Below are 19,777 nucleotides of genomic sequence, written 5' to 3'. Positions count from 1 at the left end.
CAGCGCTCTTCCTAGACGCAGCAAAAGCTTTTGACACAGTATGGCATGATGGTCTCATAAAAAAGATGGATGACTTGAACATGCCAAAGTACATCACTAAAATAACAGCAAGCTTCTTGGATAAAAGAACTTTCAGAGTTAAAGTCGAAAATGTATTCTCATCTAGCAAAGAAATATTTGCTGGAGTACCGCAAGGATCAATACTCGGGCCAGTCCTATACATAATATTCAACAATGACATACCAAAGAACAAAAACACAAAAATTGCGCTTTTTGCCGATGACACAGCCTCTTACGCTCACTCCTGGAGAAAGCGAAAAGCTGTAAAATACATCGAGGACCACGTAGAACAGCTAGAGCCCTACTACGAGGAATCAAAAACCAAACTAAACAAGGACAAAACAGAAGCAATTCTGTTTAGCAAAAAACTGAAAGAATCAGATCCAAAGTGCATTCAAGCATTTGACACGCCGGTGAAGCTGAGCGATTCGGTCAAGTACCTGGGAGTGATACTTGATCGAAAGCTCGACTTTCGGAAACACACTCAAACAACGATTAGCAAAGTTAATAAAGCCATAGGTGCTCTGATGCCCATAATGGGCAGACGAAGCTCCATGAGCTCAAAAAACAAGCTTATTGTCTACAAAATGATAATAAGACCAGCACTGATCTATGCAGCTCCAGTGTGGGGAGGAATTATTTCCAACTCAACAATGGAATCGCTGCAAAGAGTTCAGAACAAATGCTTGAGATTAGCTCTTAAAGCCGAAAAATCCACTAAGATTGAAGATCTGCACAAGGAAGCCGACGTACCTATGGTACGCGACATAATCACAAATCAAGCCGAGAGCTTTTACGCCAACTTAGGAGTTAAATCCCTGGAGGACAGCCTTCTAGTGGATGCAGACTTAATACCGTACAAAATAAAACACAAACTCCCACAAACACAGTTCATTTAATACACTCATTAAAAAAAAAAAAAAAAAAAAAAAAAAAAAAAAACTAACAAAGGTGATTAAGGCAGGCAAAACAGCCAAAATCTTAAAATTAGAACAACAACGCAATTAAAATGCAAATCACATACACAACAAAACAAACATAAACTAGTACAATCTGGTAAAAGCTTATTATTTTATTAGCTAGGAACAGATAACTTGAGTAAAAACTATAATATTCTAACAAAAACTTAACATAATTACAATTATACGCCATTTCAGATTCATTCACCAACAGTCCTTTTCAGGATTCTTTTTCTTTCCTCTCACATCTTCCTCTCCCTACCCACCTTTCTCTCTTCCTGGCTCGCCGCTCCTCTCCGACCCAGCTCTCTCTACCCCCGCCACCATCCCCCCCCCCCCCCCCCCCTCCTCGTCACATTGAGCATATAGCACAAGCTCGGCACAACTTGGAAAAAACGGAAAATTTCGAAAATTTGAGTATCAGCTGGGAGAAAAATTAATTTTTACGAGTGCATGGGTGGGTTGAAACTATTTTAGTAAGCGGAAAAAGTTAATGTACTCGTCCAGCATAACTCAGCCCAACTCGTTGATTTTTTTTTATTGTGATGTACAGATTTAAAAAAAACCAAATACCGCACAAGTTAGCACAAATTGAGCACAATCTAGCATAATTTTTTTTTTTTTTGCTGATTTTCCTAAAGTGCTGGGCTTATCAGATTTTCGATTTTCGCGATTTTTTTTTAAAACCGTTGAAGTCAGGAAAGGCGAGTCAACGGCACAAGTTTGCACACGTTTAGCACAAGTTAGCACAATATTCATAATTATAATTTTCAAAAAGTGTTGGGCCAACTTTACACACATATTTCACTCAACTGTGGCAAGAGAAGCTTGCCACCAATTTTCATTACGTTATTTGAAAAGCAGGTTTTAATAAGATGGTGAAAACACTAATTCGGTCAATGTCGGAGAGAACTGCTCGAATTAAATTATCTTCACATCCGTAGATCCGTGAGATTGAAAGCTGTCGAATCATGTTGGTCAGTATCCGTTGCCATTTTGGAGCAGAGCCTCACCTTGAGTCAAAAGGGTTGAAAATAAGAAACTTTGATATCGAGTCACTTGATTTTTATGAATTCGAATGTGTAGATTATAATTTTTTTCGTAGATGTTACCAGAAAGTTATTGTTCAGGAATGTTCTTATGACTCACTTACGATTGATTGATAAAAATCACCGAAACAGTGAGTAATTAAAAATCGTTATAAAGTTGATTATTATTACTAACACCTAATATTATCTGACTCATATGGATTAGGGCGAAACTTGATTTGATTTGTAAAATGTAATAACCAAAGCGTTCATTCGCAAAAAGAGTAAGGTTAGTAAATAACAGAAAAGAGTTGAAATTAGAGTGAGTCCTCTTCAATTCACCGGATAGACCAAAGTGCTCAATTTTAAATAGAAAACTCGAGATTTTATACTGGTCACATTTAGGATTTTCCAGCGCTACTGTTGTGCGGAACAGCTAACTCCGGCTTGCGTACACGTTTCTCGCGACTGAACAGACGAAAGACGTGGCTTCTCGTGCTGAAAAGTTCAAGAGCCTGCCGTTGCAACTAAGTTGCTAGTTGATTATCCTATGAGGTCTAAGGGCGACCCTCTGGTACCGACCCACATGGTCAGCATCGCTCTGGAGTGCCACTCAAGTGCTCCAGCGGTGCTCAATCTTGTTGATTATACAATTAGGACATGAACAAAGGATATCTTGATGTAATTTACACACATTCGTCTATACTGCTTACTGCATTACTGCTTATTGAATTACGTACCTTAAGGTGCTTATAAAGACGCATAAAAACTCCGATGCGGCCCCCTTCCAGCGCGGTAATGCAGAGCAGAGTACCAAGGTACCTCCGCACCTCGCTAGGTGGCGCAGCGCGCACCTTCTAACCAGGTTCAATAATAGAAACCTGCATAGAACACGCCCGCTGCATTGCGAAAATTCGTGAATCTTTCACAACAATGCTCATCAGCATCGCAATGTATGCAATCAATTGCATAAAATCATGATCCGAATACGGAAATTATTTATGTACATAAATGTACGTTAATTATGCATTCGACGAATGTTAACTTGGCGAGAAACCTAACTTTTATTTCATTAATAAAATATCAACTTTCTTGTAGGAGAAACGCTCCCCACACAATTGACGAAACTTTCGTCTCTCACTCTTGGATAGAGCGGTGATTAGTGGTGAAATACTTATTTCACACTCAATTACTTATGACAAGGCATAGAATCTATAAATCAATACAGAAATTGAAATCTAGTATGGATTTCCCATAAAAATTTCAAGATTTTCAACACATTACCGATTTCCACGTGATTTTCAATACTTAAATACAACTCGAACTCCAGTGATGTCCAGTGATTTAGAAGTAAGTTCTCAAGTGAATAGTCCCTCGCTGCTGATCTTCGATCCTGCATTTGGATCGTTCATGTTTGAGAAACTAGCTGTCCATGCACATGCCACTCGAATTCTGCTTCAAACAAGGCTTTCAGTGTCTGAAATATAGAAAGAATGTGTTAATATTTGGGATAGATAGGAAAATGGATTACCTAAAACAGAGTACTATACATTTCATACATGCTTTCACTCAAATTTATGTCTCGAAGAATATATTCAACTACAAGTAGTGTTCAAGTGATTATCTGTGGAACTTATAGCTTGCATTGTGTAGCTCAAAGACATTCAACCTCTGATGATAACCGAATGAACAGAAACCGATCCAGCAATGACCTGCGACTAGCTGGCACGGAATACAATACGATAAACTTTTGGGGGTAGCAAAGCTCAAAAAGAAAATACCAAGGCCAGCAAATGCTTGTACAGGAACTTGTTTGTTGTACAGAATAGCGAACATATTCTGCATCATGTGCCACGCAGCTGACGGATTGTTTTTGAATTGCGTTGTTCAATGAGAGCTCAGTTGCCTGTATATCCCACCTTTGCTTTTTGCCAGTATCAGTTGATTTCCGTAGATGCCAAATCCACGCTTCGTTGGTGAACCCAAATGAGAGAGGCAATAGTATAGTCACTTCCTCCTCGACCCCCGAGTTTTGAACATCTCGGACATTTGGGAACGTCACTATAAATATCCTGATGACGGCAGGCTGAGCCCGCCGAAATGTCGCTGAATAAAAATATATACATGCAACCACGCATGGTCAAATTCTCTGACCCTCTCCGACGAATCCTTCCACATATTTGAGAAAATTCAAGGGTCACGAAATCTTCACATATGTATGTAGTGGAAAATGTGGATGCTCATCGGTGTTGATAAATAAATAATTTCTGTAGAATCTTCTGGGTATAAAGAAATGTATAGAAGACACAATTAATGAAGCAGACTGGAATTGACGTGCATTGTACCGTTAGACGGCATTTTCCAAAACCCCACGTAAAATAATGAAAATTTTAATGAATCACACAAATGTATGAAAAAGAATCCACAATTTTCAAACAAATTTCATAAATTCAGACGAACATGATGTACTCACTCAACCAACATGATATGACTTACCTACTAGCAAACTCCACATGTTTCAGCTTCAGTGGAATCTTAGTTTATATTTAAAGACTTTGTCACCATACCACATCAATTTTTAGTACACTGTTTGAGCTTGCCTGTCGTATATCTTGGGTCTTAAGTTCACGTTTGTAGGAAATCATTTCAGTTTCACATTCACAAAAGTATCAAGATCTATAAATCAATAATTCTAACCCACTACGGGAACCACCCTGTTTAAAAGTGGTTGATATATCAAGCAATCACAGCTCGGCGGAAAGTTCAGCAATCATTGTTTGAATAGAAATAATAATGATTGATTGCGAAAGCGGTTAGAAAAAAAAAGATTACGAAATAACACTAAATTCTGCCACTGTTAAATGAAAGTCCGCCACTTATCCAAAGCGTTGATTCCACTTTCCACTTTGTTGCATGTTCCGGCACGTTTGATTATTATTATTTGAGTTCAGGTTGAAGTGAGCTGCAATCACGGTCGTAAATAATCCTAATGAACCGAATAGAAATAGTAGCGAGGTCAACTTATACATCCCTACTTCGTAAAAACTTCTAGTTACATAATTTTCCAATGATTATATTACCCGCGTTGCACTGATAATAGAGTCTGACAGTTGATCGCACCACGCGGCACGTGTTTCCACAGCCCTTACGCCTTCTGTCACGACGACGTTCTCGTTGAAAGCGCTGGAAATATTGTACCGCGTAGCGTATTACCGCGTTCTGTAACTAAGTAGTTATAGTCTCAGTGATTGAACATATACGTAGCCAACAGTAGCTTTCACCCATACCTGCGAAAATCCATAAACAGTGGCATAGGTTTTGGGCTTGAAAATTTCGATTTCAAGTTTTTTTTCATATCTAGTTAAGCACATTGAAATGAATGAACTGCGAAAATTTCAGAGCTTTTGCTACAGAAGTAACAGAGAAACACCCATTCTTGCGTTTTTCTAATTTTTTTAGTTTTTTAAAGCTTCCATCTGACTGAATAATGAAATCAATACATCGACAATACTATTATTCATCGAAAACTTTCTGAATATTTCGAAAAGAATTATTTCCAAAGTTTTTAATTCGTATTTACACTATGAATTATGAGTCAAGCTAAAAAGTGATAAATAACAGAATTCCGAAATATTGTTTTGATTTTTTTTCTCCAAAGCAGAGACAATTTCACATAAAATCACGCGTAAAAAAATGCCAACACTGTGGGTTTGACAACAACAAAAAAAAAAGTCATATAGTCACAATCAGTTTATTGAAAGTTCACGCTCACGCTATTTTACATTTTTATTTTCAATCGTTAAACCCACAGTTACTTGTAATAGTGTATGTGTATGTACACTTATCCTACGCATGCAAGTCACAACTATATATGTATACTAAAAATGAAAGAGTTAATTTGAAAATTTAAAATGAACAACGACAATCGCGAAACACTCGAAAAATACTCGCGGAACACACTACACAAGACAATCAACGCAGCAGAGTTGGCGAACTGATGCCGCTGGAACTTCTGACGATGAGTTGCAGTGCTGTAACAGTCGTGAAACTGAACATGACAGCAGTCGACCCAATTGGCTTCTCATGACGTGTAATAAATATATTTAGTTCAGGATATAAAAATTAAAAATTTACTGACGTAAAAAGACGATCGCAATAAAATATGATTAGGTATAACATTTCATATTTGACCAAACATCGATGGTGAGGTGTGGTAGCAGTCGCGACAATATTGGGTGTGTAAACAGGATGATTTTAAACCGCACCAGGCCTAATATCTCCGAAACTAAGCAAAATATGGGAACACACCTTAAAAAAAACCTTTTGGATGTCGAGAGGGAAAGAATACGGTGCAGTTATATTTTTTGTAGGAAAGCGGGCTGAGCTGCGTTGAAGGTCAACTTGGTAATTGATAAACGGAATGGTGTTGTTTTTCTTGCAGAATCTGTAAGAACATCACATTCTGCATTAAAAATGTCTGGACATATACAGGATGTCCTTAAATTGGAAGACACGGACCAGCCAGCGTGATACCTGACTGAAATCCAACCGAGAATTTCTTTACCGGAAGCTCGTCTGACGCATAGTTTTTGAATTATAAGCGATAGCACTAGGCCAATCAGAGTGCACCATTTCATCTGTATTTGCCGCTACGGAAATTACTGTTTTGTTCGTCCGGATGAATTTTTATTATTCTCCTAATAAATCAGCGGATGTAAGTTTTAATGTCATAAAACAGTTCCAATCATCGATGTATGCATAAAATTAGAGACTTTAGATGATTAATATGCCGTTAGGGTTCATAATTACTCATTCAATCAATCTGGCTTGAGATCCTCAGAATTATACTTTTCGAACATTTTTTGTGTCTTTGCAACATAATTTTTCCACTAGTTTTAAATTCATCATTGACATCCGATTTTTCAATAATGCGAGGGAAAAATAACGCGCTGAATTGACGTGTCAACAGGTTTGTAAATCAATTTCGATTCACCTGATTTAATACAAAAAAACTGAATAAATGAGAATTCACTGAATCACTAAAAATGGTAACTGAAATCATGAGAATTATTTGAGATATAACTGAATTAGAAAAAGTTGTAATGAGTCAAGTTACTTTGAATTACTTTAGATTCGTGCCAAAATTTTATGTTTAAAGAGAAAAATAATTAAATTCAAATAAAAAAGTAATTTTAAATTAAGAAGAAGAAAATTCCCAAATACCTGAATTTAAATGAAGCAATTTGAATTTAATAAATCTATCTGAATTTGAGATAAAAAAAATTATTATTATTTGGAATAGGAAAATAAAGTCGAATTACATGAATAAATTCAATCAATTCAACAAAAAAATATGGTGTCATTCAAATTCCTAGTTATTTCCTCGTCGATTCAATGCGGGTCTGGAGTGGCAAGTAACGTTGAAATTGTTGTGATCAATGCTAGCGATGGCCAGTTATCTGAGAATAATCGATGTATCGATTAATCGATTTCAACAAAATAATCGGACACGGCTCGATTGAATTGGTAAAAATCAATCGATTTAGTAAATTTCTGCGTGTGGTCTTAATATCAGAAGAGATATTTTGATAATTCATAGTTGTTCAGTCAACACCCAAACTGCCCGGGCGAAGCGAAGTTCGGCTTACCCGCAGCAAGAAGGCAGCACTAAGCAGAGCACAGATCACCCGACAATCGATAGCCAATCAATGAATTTCTAGTTCAAATTCACTGACACTTGCGCATTTCGCTATTCTCTGACGTCATTCGCTATGAATTTTCTGATTGGCTCTTAGCTATGGGACATGCTTAGTCTTCCTCACGGGGAAGAAGACTCGTTTTCTAACGGTTTCCGCCATTATTCTACTTTCGGCTACCTCAAGATCACCTCGTGTTCTTCTCGCAGCTAATTTTTCTAATTGCTTGGCTTCTGATAACCATAAATACTGTGTGTGAATTCGCTTTAAATCAATTATTTAACTAATTGTGACTTTGGGTGCATTCGCTGCCACGTGTTACTCTTGGCATTGTATATATTCGGGTAATTCGCTAACTGTATATAGTGTGTACAATAAATCTCGTTATAATTTTTTTGTTTTTTTGCCAAATTCAGTGCGCGCAGTTTTTTATTTTCTCTTTTTATTGTGACAAACTGTATCAGACCAGATCCCGAATTCCTCTACTGTTACTCGCTAAAACAATAGTCTTATTCAAAAATTTTTAAGTTTGATAAATTTTGAGTAATTGATACTTAATCACATACGTCGATACTGTATTGCATCGTTCGTGTGAGTAAACAAGCGGCTTAAGGGAGCTTTCCAGTGTGAAATTTTCAAAAAATCGATTTTTTTTTTTTTGCTTTATCGAATAGTATACACTCTTCCGAATATTCCCTGAAATTTTCATGCCGAAATTCAGATTATTTCGGTTACTGTACAGCATTTTTTGGAAGAAGGCAACGGAGCGCTACAGCTGCCCGTGCGACCGTTATTTCTATTGTCTCGTTCCTACCTGCACGTACATGAACTTTGTGACGTTGCACCTAGAGTGCAAGTCACAACAAACCCCAAACCCGCGGGGAAGAGCCGAACGGGTGAGCCCTGTCCCGTCGGAAAAGATCCGAACATCATCGAAGCCCCCCGACGCTCGGCAGAGCCGAGCGCGAGATTCAGTACGAGCACGGCCGTAGCAGCAGCCACACCGGCGTAGACAAAACCCAAGAGCGAAAGCGAGAGAGAGAGAGAGAAAGAAAGAGAGAGAGTCACCGACACACACACACACACACCGAACACCCAGCTACCCTCCACCGCACCTCAAGACCTCCACACACACACGTCGACGTAACCAGGTTAGCCTGCCTTCTATCGCCGATCTGCTCCTCCCCTCGCAATACCAACCCTGTCTACCACACACTCCCCGTCACTCTACACCACCCTCCCCTCGCCATATCAACCCTTCCGACCCCACATTCCCCGTCACCTCCCACTCTCCTTCCCCCCCCCCTGCGCGCGTAGCTGTAAGTTAGTATTAAGCAACGCTAAGGGCTGAGGCGTGATCAGCCACCGCTTACGTCTACAACCCTTTTGTAAATTTTAATTTAAGTCGAGCCCTGGTGCAAAAGAAAAAAAAAATACACACACTAAGTTTTACCGATCATATCCGCCCCGTCTCTAATTGTCTTCCGCACCCATATTATTCGTGCGGACTCAAAATCCGTCACAAATTGGCGCCCAACGTAAATTACCCACATTTTTACCCCTAATCCAAACAATTAAGAGACAAAACACAGGAATAAACGCTAACAAAGTACACATAGACTCACGAAACAAAACCACACAGTCACGAAAATTCAAATAAAGACAGTTGAACACACACACTACCAAACACGATACACACAATGGCAGACCAAGGACACAGGGAACCGCAAGGCCTAGCGCGCGAACACATGGACATACACACACCCGAACGCAACCAAAACAACTCGACACAGAGCGAGCCGCGCGCGACACGAGATCAACAAACACCGACCCAACGGCAGGAAATAAATAGACGATGCACGATAAATTCACCAAACACAATAAATATAATCGATGCAGCTATCATAGAGAATACACACAATTTACACAGTACACAAATTCAACACCAAGAAAGCCCAGAACCAACAAATCCCACACAAACATACAATACAATCCCAACACCTACACACACGCAAACTAACACGGTAACCACCAATCAAACGAACCGACACTTCACAGGAACAGACACATTTTTAGCCACCAACACACGTAACACACGACTTATGCAAAACCTAATAGACCTCGAAGCATCACCAAGCGACAGAAACGTATACGAAGATCCACACATATACAGCACACAGTCAATACACCCCACAAACACAAACCACACATCAAACCCAAACAATACATACTGGAATCAGCCAGCAATGGCAATGAAAACAATACAGACATGGAACATAAAATACTCAGGAAACACAAACGAAGACATAGATGAATTTTTACAAAATCTCCGCGACTACCAAACGGGTTATGAAATACACGACACACAATTAATCAACAACCTCAGCCCAATACTCGAAGGTGACGCAAAAAACTGGTACAGATTAAATAGAGGCAAATGGCGAACACTGGAAGAATTCGAAAGAGACATTACACACGCATTTCAAGACATACAACATAGGGACAGGCAAGAACAAAAAATCAGAAATTACGTACAAGGACCAACACAAAAAATCACACAATTCCTAATACAATTTAGAACACTACTATCACAACTAAAACCACCATACCACCCACGAACACAATTAGACCTGGCATACAGAAACATGAAAATAGAATACAAGGCATACATAAAACCATACGATTTCGCGAACTTCGACCAACTGGAAATGGCCGCAAAAGAATGGGAAGCAAATATCGAATGGGAAAACACGAGACAAACAATATTAAACAACTACACACACCCGCGAGAAACCTACACACACCAAACACACCACACACAATACATCCCATACAAGTACACACAAACACAACCCCGCCCAGCAATACTCCCAACACCAAATATACCACCGGCACTCACATACAACATACGACGAAACCAAACAAACCAAAACACACAACAGACTCGATACCCCGCAATCACGTATAACTCACCACACTACACTCAGCAACAAACGCAAACGAACCCAAACACAGGCACAACACCACGCAGATGCTTTAACTGCAACCAACCCGGACACTTCAGATGGCAATGCACACAAACACAGAACCAGGGAAACGAGTAAGGGTTGACCCAGCAAGGGTGGAGGGCAACTCCACAAACAACACAAACACACCCGAAACAGTAGCACCTACGACAGACAACAACATAACGGAAAGTAGATTCCACATTAGAATCGAAATACACGGTCACGAATTTAACGCACTAATAGACACAGGCGCAACACACTCATACCTAGGCGCAGAAGTAATACAAATACTACACAACACAGACACACAAATAAACAACACACCCGACAGAACAGCTACAATGGGAAACGGAACACAGGTGACGATAGAAGGAGCAGTAACACTCCCAATACGCCTCGGCAACATAACAAAAGAAATTAAGTTCGGATTAATATCAAACTTAGGCTCGCAATGTATCATTGGTAACAGCGACTTAATAAGATTTGGAATATTAATAAATTATGGAAAAAACACATGGTCACTGATAGACGACCCACAGACACACTACCACATGCAAACTAGACCACAAGAACTACCAACACCACTCAAAGAATACACACAAATACATCAAACACGAGAATCACGACACCAATCAACACAAACACACACAAAACAAGCAAAAGCAGCAGAAAAATTAGAAGCAACGAAACAACAAACAAACCCGAAAACAACAGAAAGACATGAAAACACAAAAAAAAAAAACAACCATAAAACAAGAACCACTAACACCAACACTACCCAACACAAAGACACCACCGGAAAACACCCCCCAAAAAGACAACCCACAGAACACACAAATCACAAATCAAAAAATCATACCCACAAACGCACAAACAACAGACGACACACAAACCGACAAAGAAACCGAACCACAGATATGCGCAGGAATACAAGAACTCACACAATCACAACACACACAACTACAGACGATAATACAGCAGAAAACCTCAACACTACCAGGCCAACTCGGGCTAACACACCTAATTAAACACAAAATAGACACACAAGGACACGCACCCATAAAACAAAGATACTATATGGTATCACCAAAAATTAGAGAAGCCATCCACACAGAAATACACAAAATGCTGAGAGAAGACGTGATAGAACCATCAGAAAGCGAATGGTCGAGCCCAATTGTCATGATAAGAAAACCAAATAACACATATCGCTTCTGCCTAGACTTTAGGAAGGTTAACTCAGTATCAAAAAAAGACGCATACCCACTACCATACATGACAGCAATATTAGACAAACTACGGACAGCACAGTACATATCAAAAATCGACTTAAGCCAAGCATACTTCCAAATACCACTCGACAAAGACAGCAAACACATAACAGCCTTTACAGTCCCGGGAATGGGCTTATTTCAATTTAAAAGAATGCCATACGGACTGACAGGCGCACCGGCGACATTCCAAAGACTACTAGACAGACTCATAGGCCCAGAATGCGAACCATATGCATTCGCATACCTAGACGACATAATAATAGTAACACAAACATTCGACGAACACTTACAAAGACTAGAGCAAATACTAAAAAGAATTACAGACGCAGGACTGACAATAAACCCAGAGAAGTGCGAATTCGGATGCGCACAAGTAAAATATCTCGGATACATAGTAGACAGACACGGACTACACGTAGACCCCGACAAAACACAACCCATAGAAAACTACCCAAGCCCAAAAACAATAAAACAATTACGGAGACTAATTGGGATGGCATCATGGTACAGACGCTTCATACCTAACTTCGCACACATTACAGAACCACTAACACGACTACTGAAAAAAGACCAGAAATGGCACTGGGGGGAAGAACAAGAAAACGCAATGAACACAATCAAACACGCACTCACATCACCACCCACACTCGCATGCCCAGACTACACACAAACATTCACACTACAAACAGACGCTAGCGGAACAGGGATAGGTGCCGTACTAACACAATCTCTCGATGACGAAGAGCATGTCATAGCCTACGCTAGCCGTGCGCTAAGCGAGGCAGAACGTAAATACTCAACAACTGAGAGAGAGTGTTTGGCGGTACTCTGGTCCATCAAAAAATTCAGACCCTACGTGGAAGGTTACCTCTTCAAAGTCATTACAGATCACCACGCACTGAAGTGGCTTAGACAATTAAAAAACCCCACAGGCCGACTTGCACGATGGGCACTAGAACTATTAGAATACGACTTTGACATTACACACAGAAAAGGTACAATGCACGACGTGCCAGACGCACTTTCAAGACGACACGAAGACGAAGAACACATAGACACAATAGAAGACACGACAGACAAGTGGTACACATACAAAAAACACAAGTACAAACACGCCCAGAGAAAAACGAGTCGTGGCGAATCAGAAACAATCAACTATACTTCCACCGCCCTAACCCCCTACACTCAAACCTCCTACCAGACACAAACCCATGGAAACTAGTCATACCCAAAGACAAAATAACACACATACTACACGAAAACCACGACGTAACACAAGCAGGACACTTAGGGATCGAAAAAACATACCAACGAGTAGCAAAAACATATTATTGGCCAGGGATGTACAGAGACACAGTAAACTACATAAAAAAATGTGACACATGCCAAAGAACAAAAACAATACAAGCGCGACCGGCAGGACTAATGGGCATGAGAATTATCGAAGAACCATGGACAGTAGTAGCCTCCGACATCATGGGCCCACTCCCACGATCAAAAAAAAGGAAACCAATACATCATAGTGTTCGAAGACCTATACACTAAATGGGTGGAAATCATACCGACACGCAAAGCAAACGCCAAAACAGTAGAACAGACATTCCACTCACACGTAATATCACGATGGGGTACACCACGCATACTACTGACAGACAACGGCACACCATACATAAACAAACTCATACGCGAACTGACACAAAAATTCAACATAAGACACGCAACAATCCCCCCATACCACGCACAAGCCAACCCCGTAGAGCGAGTCAACAGAACCGCTAAAACAATGATCCAAGCCTACGTAAACAACGACCACACAGAATGGGACATACACTTACAAGACTTACAATTTGCAATCAATACATGTACACACACATCAACTAAACACACACCAGCCTTTTTAAACCTAGGAAGGGAATTAAATCCCACACAATGTCTAAGAAATCAGTTAGAGAACCACGACGAAGTAGAATTACAAGACACAGACAGATGGACAGACCACTTGAGACGACTACAAATACTTAGAGACGAAGTACAGAGGCACTTGATAGAAGCAAACGAAAAACAAGCACACTACTACAACCTACGAAGACGAGACATTCAATTCAAGGAGGGAGACAGAGTACAAAAAAAGAACCACACACTCTCATCCGGACCAGAACGAACGACAGCTAAGTTAAATAAAAAATTCATAGGCCCATACATAATCACTAGAAAAGTCTCACCCACAATATACGAATTAACAACAGAGAGCGGTAGAAATATAGGAAAATGTCATATAGAAGACCTAAAATTATATACATAATCAAATAACACACCCCGAAAATAAACTAACATGTGTATTCACTCCACAGAAACACAACATGGAAAACCAACAAACAAAAATACCGGCCCTGATGACGCTGCGACTGACGAGACCGACGACAACGACGACACCAACAGAAAAAACACCACTATTACAAACACCAGGACAGGCCCCACACCCACACCAACACCACGGTACACACCACCCCCCACACCAACCCCCCAATGGACACGCACCAGATTCACGAGACCACCACAGACGACAGAGGACAGGATTTTACAGACATTCGCTAACATGGACAGACACACAGAATCGACACAGACAAAACAAACATGCAAACAATACACAGGACCACACCCCGAGATAATAGCCATAATCGCAAGTTTAGAACCAGCAAGCACCCTACACGACGAATTACGAGCACAAAAAGAAAGATACATGACCAGACGGGCACACGAACGCACAGACACTGACGAAACAGAAGCCAGCACCTCAACACACCAACCACACACCACACATCAAACAGCACCACACAAAACACAACCCCCCAACACACCAGACACCGACAGCGACACAGATTCCACCACCTCCACCGCAGAGACAGTGATACACATCGAAACCACACACACAGGCACGCTACAAACACAAACGACGGACAACGACACAGACAGTAACACCGACACCACCTCACTCACGGACACAGTCGAACATACACCAACACCCCAACCAGCCACACACACCACACGAGACTCAAAACGATACAAAAAACGAAAATCAATACGGAAACAGAAAAAAGAACAAAACAGGAAACACTAGACAAACTAACAACACCAAACGGACGGACGAACAACGACGCACACACAACACGGGACGCAATACGATACAAAAAAAAAAAAAAAGGGACAAAACAGAAAACACCAAATACACTAACAACACCAAACCGACGGACGAACAACGACAGACGGAGGCCAAAGAAACAGAACACAACCCAAAAAGAGTGAAGAGAAGGGAGAAGAAACCACGAGCCACGAGGTACAAAGAACAACGCAAAAACTCACCAAGACCCACACCGACGAGAGCCACCGTACCAAAACCAAAAATTCAAGTACAAAATAAGATAAGAATAGAATAAGTTTATATAAAAAAAAAAAAAAAAAAAAAAAAAAAAAAAAAAAAAAAAAAAAACATGATTTTGATTAAGACACACGAGACTAAGTAGAATAAGTAGATATAAGACGACCCACAACCCACACCAAACACACACCCCGCAAATACAACCCAACCTCCATCCCTTAACCCCGACAGATCGGAGCAGACAACACAGAAACAACAAAAATAACAAAAGGAGAATACACAGACGAAAGAACCACAAAATCCGTCACCGAAACCGGCTCACCCTATAGGCCTCGCCCCGCGTGGGGAGGGGGGAGTTGTGACGTTGCACCTAGAGTGCAAGTCACAACAAACCCCAAACCCGCGGGGAAGAGCCGAACGGGTGAGCCCTGTCCCGTCGGAAAAGACCCGAACATCATCGAAGCCCCCCGACGCTCGGCAGAGCCGAGCGCGAGATTCAGTACGAGCACGGCCGTAGCAGCAGCCACACCGGCGTAGACAAAACCCAAGAGCGAAAGCGAGAGAGAGAGAGAGAAAGAAAGAGAGAGAGTCACCGACACACACACACACACACCGAACACCCAGCTACCCTCCACCGCACCTCAAGACCTCCACACACACACGTCGACGTAACCAGGTTAGCCTGCCTTCTATCGCCGATCTGCTCCTCCCCTCGCAATACCAACCCTGTCTACCACACACTCCCCGTCACTCTACACCACCCTCCCCTCGCCATATCAACCCTTCCGACCCCACATTCCCCGTCACCTCCCACTCTCCTTCCCCCCCCCTGCGCGCGTAGCTGTAAGTTAGTATTAAGCAACGCTAAGGGCTGAGGCGTGATCAGCCACCGCTTACGTCTACAACCCTTTTGTAAATTTTAATTTAAGTCGAGCCCTGGTGCAAAAGAAAAAAAAAATACACACACTAAGTTTTACCGATCATATCCGCCCCGTCTCTAATTGTCTTCCCCACCCATATTATTCGTGCGGACTCAAAATCCGTCACAACTTGGCTCGCCAATTGTCGAAAATGTGAATACGGACTATTGCATAATTTGCCGTTAATTAGCCGTAAATTAGTCGCGCGACTTATTTTTTTGTCGAACTCAATTTTCAAAAAAAAAGCGGATGGCGTGCTAAATTCTTGAAAATCAATCAATCACTGTGTGTGGCAACTAGCCCCAAAGCACGTATTCTGCGGCAAGCAGATAGTAGAAATCGCTACGCAGTGTGCTGTGTGCACCTTCAATGAAGGTTACGACCCAATTTTAAAAATTTTGAAGACGATGGGATGCACGATAGGGCCGAGCGCCGCAGATTTCGCCGCTAAGTACAAGAATGCGCGCATCATCCAAGCAAACCGCCAGGCGTCCCTGGATAGCAAAGAGGCGAGGACAGCTCGTCGGACTGAACAATCCATTGAGCACGATCTTTTCGAAGAAGCAGAAGGGATATTGTACGGACCTGGCATCGCTGATTGACCGTAAGTAAACGATTTACTTAAAATTTCCTCACTTGAAACTTTGAACGCGTTTTTCTCGAAACAGCATTTTTCAAAACGGTGTCCAACTTGGAGGGCAGAGTTTTAAAGCTATCGAGTTGAATTTTTTACACAATATTCTTAACGTCATTGTTTATCGTGCTATGGAAGCTTTTTTTTTTTTTGACATCTTCCTATTTTTTTGTAAAAAAAACTGCCAAAAAAAATGCTAAAATCGATACTTTTTGTTCAAACCGGCGCCATTTTTGCAAAAAAAAAAAAAAAGAAAAAAGCCTCCATAGCACGAAAGCCAATTATATACCGATCAATAATCTTTTTGTGTTTTTTGTTTCAGATCAAAATTGTGACCCCCAACGTGGACACCACATCCAAGTGCATTTTCTGCAACAATTGTTTCATCATTTTTATAGATATTAATTAATAAATGAATCGATCTTTAGAAAATTGTTTAGTATTCTTCAATACCCAATTAATATACAAAAAAAAACCAGACCGATTAGATTATTTTTTCTTTAAAAAAAAAAATCGCGAAAAACAGCGATTTTTCGGGCTGTCACACTGGAACGCTCCCTTAAGACTGACCGTGAGCCAGCCCTCGAACTTCCCGTTTTCACACTGCAAATTCAAGGTTCATGGAACAAATAAATATTAATATCCAATTCCAATTTTCAACTACGAATTCAGAGTCGTGATTGACGATTCAAAAGCACTTGCACATCATATTACATAAAAAATATTACGATTTTTTTTATTTTGAACCACTAATAATGGATCGACCATCATAAACTTTGGAAATCTGACCTTGGATCGGTTACTGGTGACCGGAAAAATCTCCACTTACCAATTTCTACCAAAATCCGAATATTTTAAGATTTGGTTTCACCATGTGAGTTCACCAATTTGAATTTTTCAAATCTTACCCCAGATTCGTGATCAGTCACCCCAAAATCCTCATGGTACCAATTTTTATTCAAATTCGTGAATCCATTCTCAAGATGTAAATTTTTTTTTTTCTCAAGATATTTGTTATTTAAATAATTCAAGAATTACTTAACCGATCAAAGCCAAAATCTAATCAGCTCTAAGTTTCAAAAAGCCGCGTCGATTGAGACCAAAATCATTGAAATACAGTCGCTTGTTCTTGAGATATCGTCGGACAAAAAAATTTATCACATACGTACGTACATACTAGGACACACTAGGGTGGTCGTTAAATGGCTTTTTTGGAATTTTAATGTTGGATGGTTGTAGATAGGCTCCAAATCTAGAAAAACGTTTCTCTTATTTTTTCAGATATTTGTTTTGACTCTCTATCACGCCTGCATTCTCCTGATTATCTTTTAAATTACAAAAATCGGGAATTTTACGATTCCCGGGATCTCGCTTGTTTACAGCGGTTTCGCATAGGAAATTCCTTCAGGATTACGGAAAAAAAAATTACAAAAATCCCACCTGTTCACAACGTTATTAAAAATCAATTTTAATACGAAAAAAGTTGGGTACATTTGAGTTTTTTATTATGGAATACCAAGGCGTGCCTATTATTATGATTTCTTGTTAACGTGATTCACTCACTAAACGCTTAAGTGCCTTGAGTGTCCCTATGATCGTATTTTATCTTTTATTTAAGGATGTATGTTGGACACTTTCCAGATGAAAATTGTATTTGAACAGAATTTTTGTATTTCGTGATTCAATAAAAATATGAAAAAATTCAACCACAATTGGCATACTATGATTGACAATAATCAATATTCACAGTATCCCAAAGTTATTAGAAAAATGTTTGAAATAATAATTATTCATTAATCATAAGAAAATTCTCAAAAAATTCGGAAGCATTCGAAAAAATGTACACATTTGATTTATACAATAAAAAAAGAGCAAACCAATAAATTATCGAATAATTATGTGATAAAAGAATTGGCTAAATGATTCGTTGGCGATATTATTATTGATTATTGTTGTCGATAGCATGCCTAATTGTGGTTGAATTTTTTCATATTTTTATTGAATTACGAAATACAAAAATTCGGTTCAAATACAATTTTCATCTGGAAAGTGTCCAACATTCATCCTTAAATAAAAATTAAAATACGAACATAGGGACACTCAAGGCACGTAAGCGTTTAGTGAGTGAATCACGTTAAAAAGAAATTATAATAATAGGCACGCCTTGGTATTCCATAATGAAAAACTCAAATTTACCTAATTTTTTTCGTATTAAAATTGATTTTTAATAACGTTGTGAACAGGTGGGATTTTTGTAATTTTTTTTTCCGTAATCCTGAAGGAATTTCCTATCCGAAACCGCTGTAAACAAGCGAGATCCCGGGAATCGTAAAATTCCCGATTTTTGTAATTAAAAAGATAATCAGGAGAATGCAGGCGTGATAGAGAGTCAAAACAAATATCTGAAAAAATAAGAGAAACTTTTTTCTAGATTTGGAGCCTATCTACAACCATCCAACATTAAAATTCCAAAAAAGCCATTTAACGACCACCCTAGTGTGTCCTAGTATGTACGTACGTATGTGATAAATTTTTTTGTCCGACGATATCTCAAGAACAAGCGACTGTAATTCAATGATTTTGGTCTCAATCGACGCGGCTTTTTGAAACTTGGAGCTGATTAGATTTTGGCTATGATCGGTTTAGTACTTTTTGAATTGTTTGAATAACAAATATCTTGAGAAAAAAAAAAATTTACATCTTGAGAATGGATTCACGAATTTGAATAAAAATTGGTACCATGAGGATTTTGGGGTGACTGATCACGAATCTGGGGTCAGGTGTGAAAAATTCAAATTGGCGAACTCACATGGTGAAACCAA

General features: G+C 39.7%; 1 protein-coding gene across 1 annotated transcript; it reads left to right on the top strand.

Moving 5' to 3' along the window:
• Window positions 1-14,357: 14,357 nt before the first annotated feature.
• Window positions 14,358-15,143, top strand: LOC124293437 (putative uncharacterized protein DDB_G0290521). The gene is made up of 2 exons (XM_046734294.1): window positions 14,358-15,029; window positions 15,117-15,143. The coding sequence occupies exons 1-2, from the start codon at window positions 14,358-14,360 to the stop codon at window positions 15,141-15,143; spliced, it is 699 nt and encodes a 232-aa protein (XP_046590250.1).
• The last annotated feature ends 4,634 nt before the right edge of the window (window positions 15,144-19,777 follow it).

The sequence above is a fragment of the Neodiprion lecontei genome, chromosome 3 (assembly GCF_021901455.1).
Source record: "Neodiprion lecontei isolate iyNeoLeco1 chromosome 3, iyNeoLeco1.1, whole genome shotgun sequence".
NCBI classification, from domain to species: Eukaryota; Metazoa; Arthropoda; class Insecta; order Hymenoptera; family Diprionidae; genus Neodiprion; species Neodiprion lecontei.
Note: the sequence above shows the minus strand (reverse complement) of the source record. Positions and strands in the feature narration are given on the sequence as shown.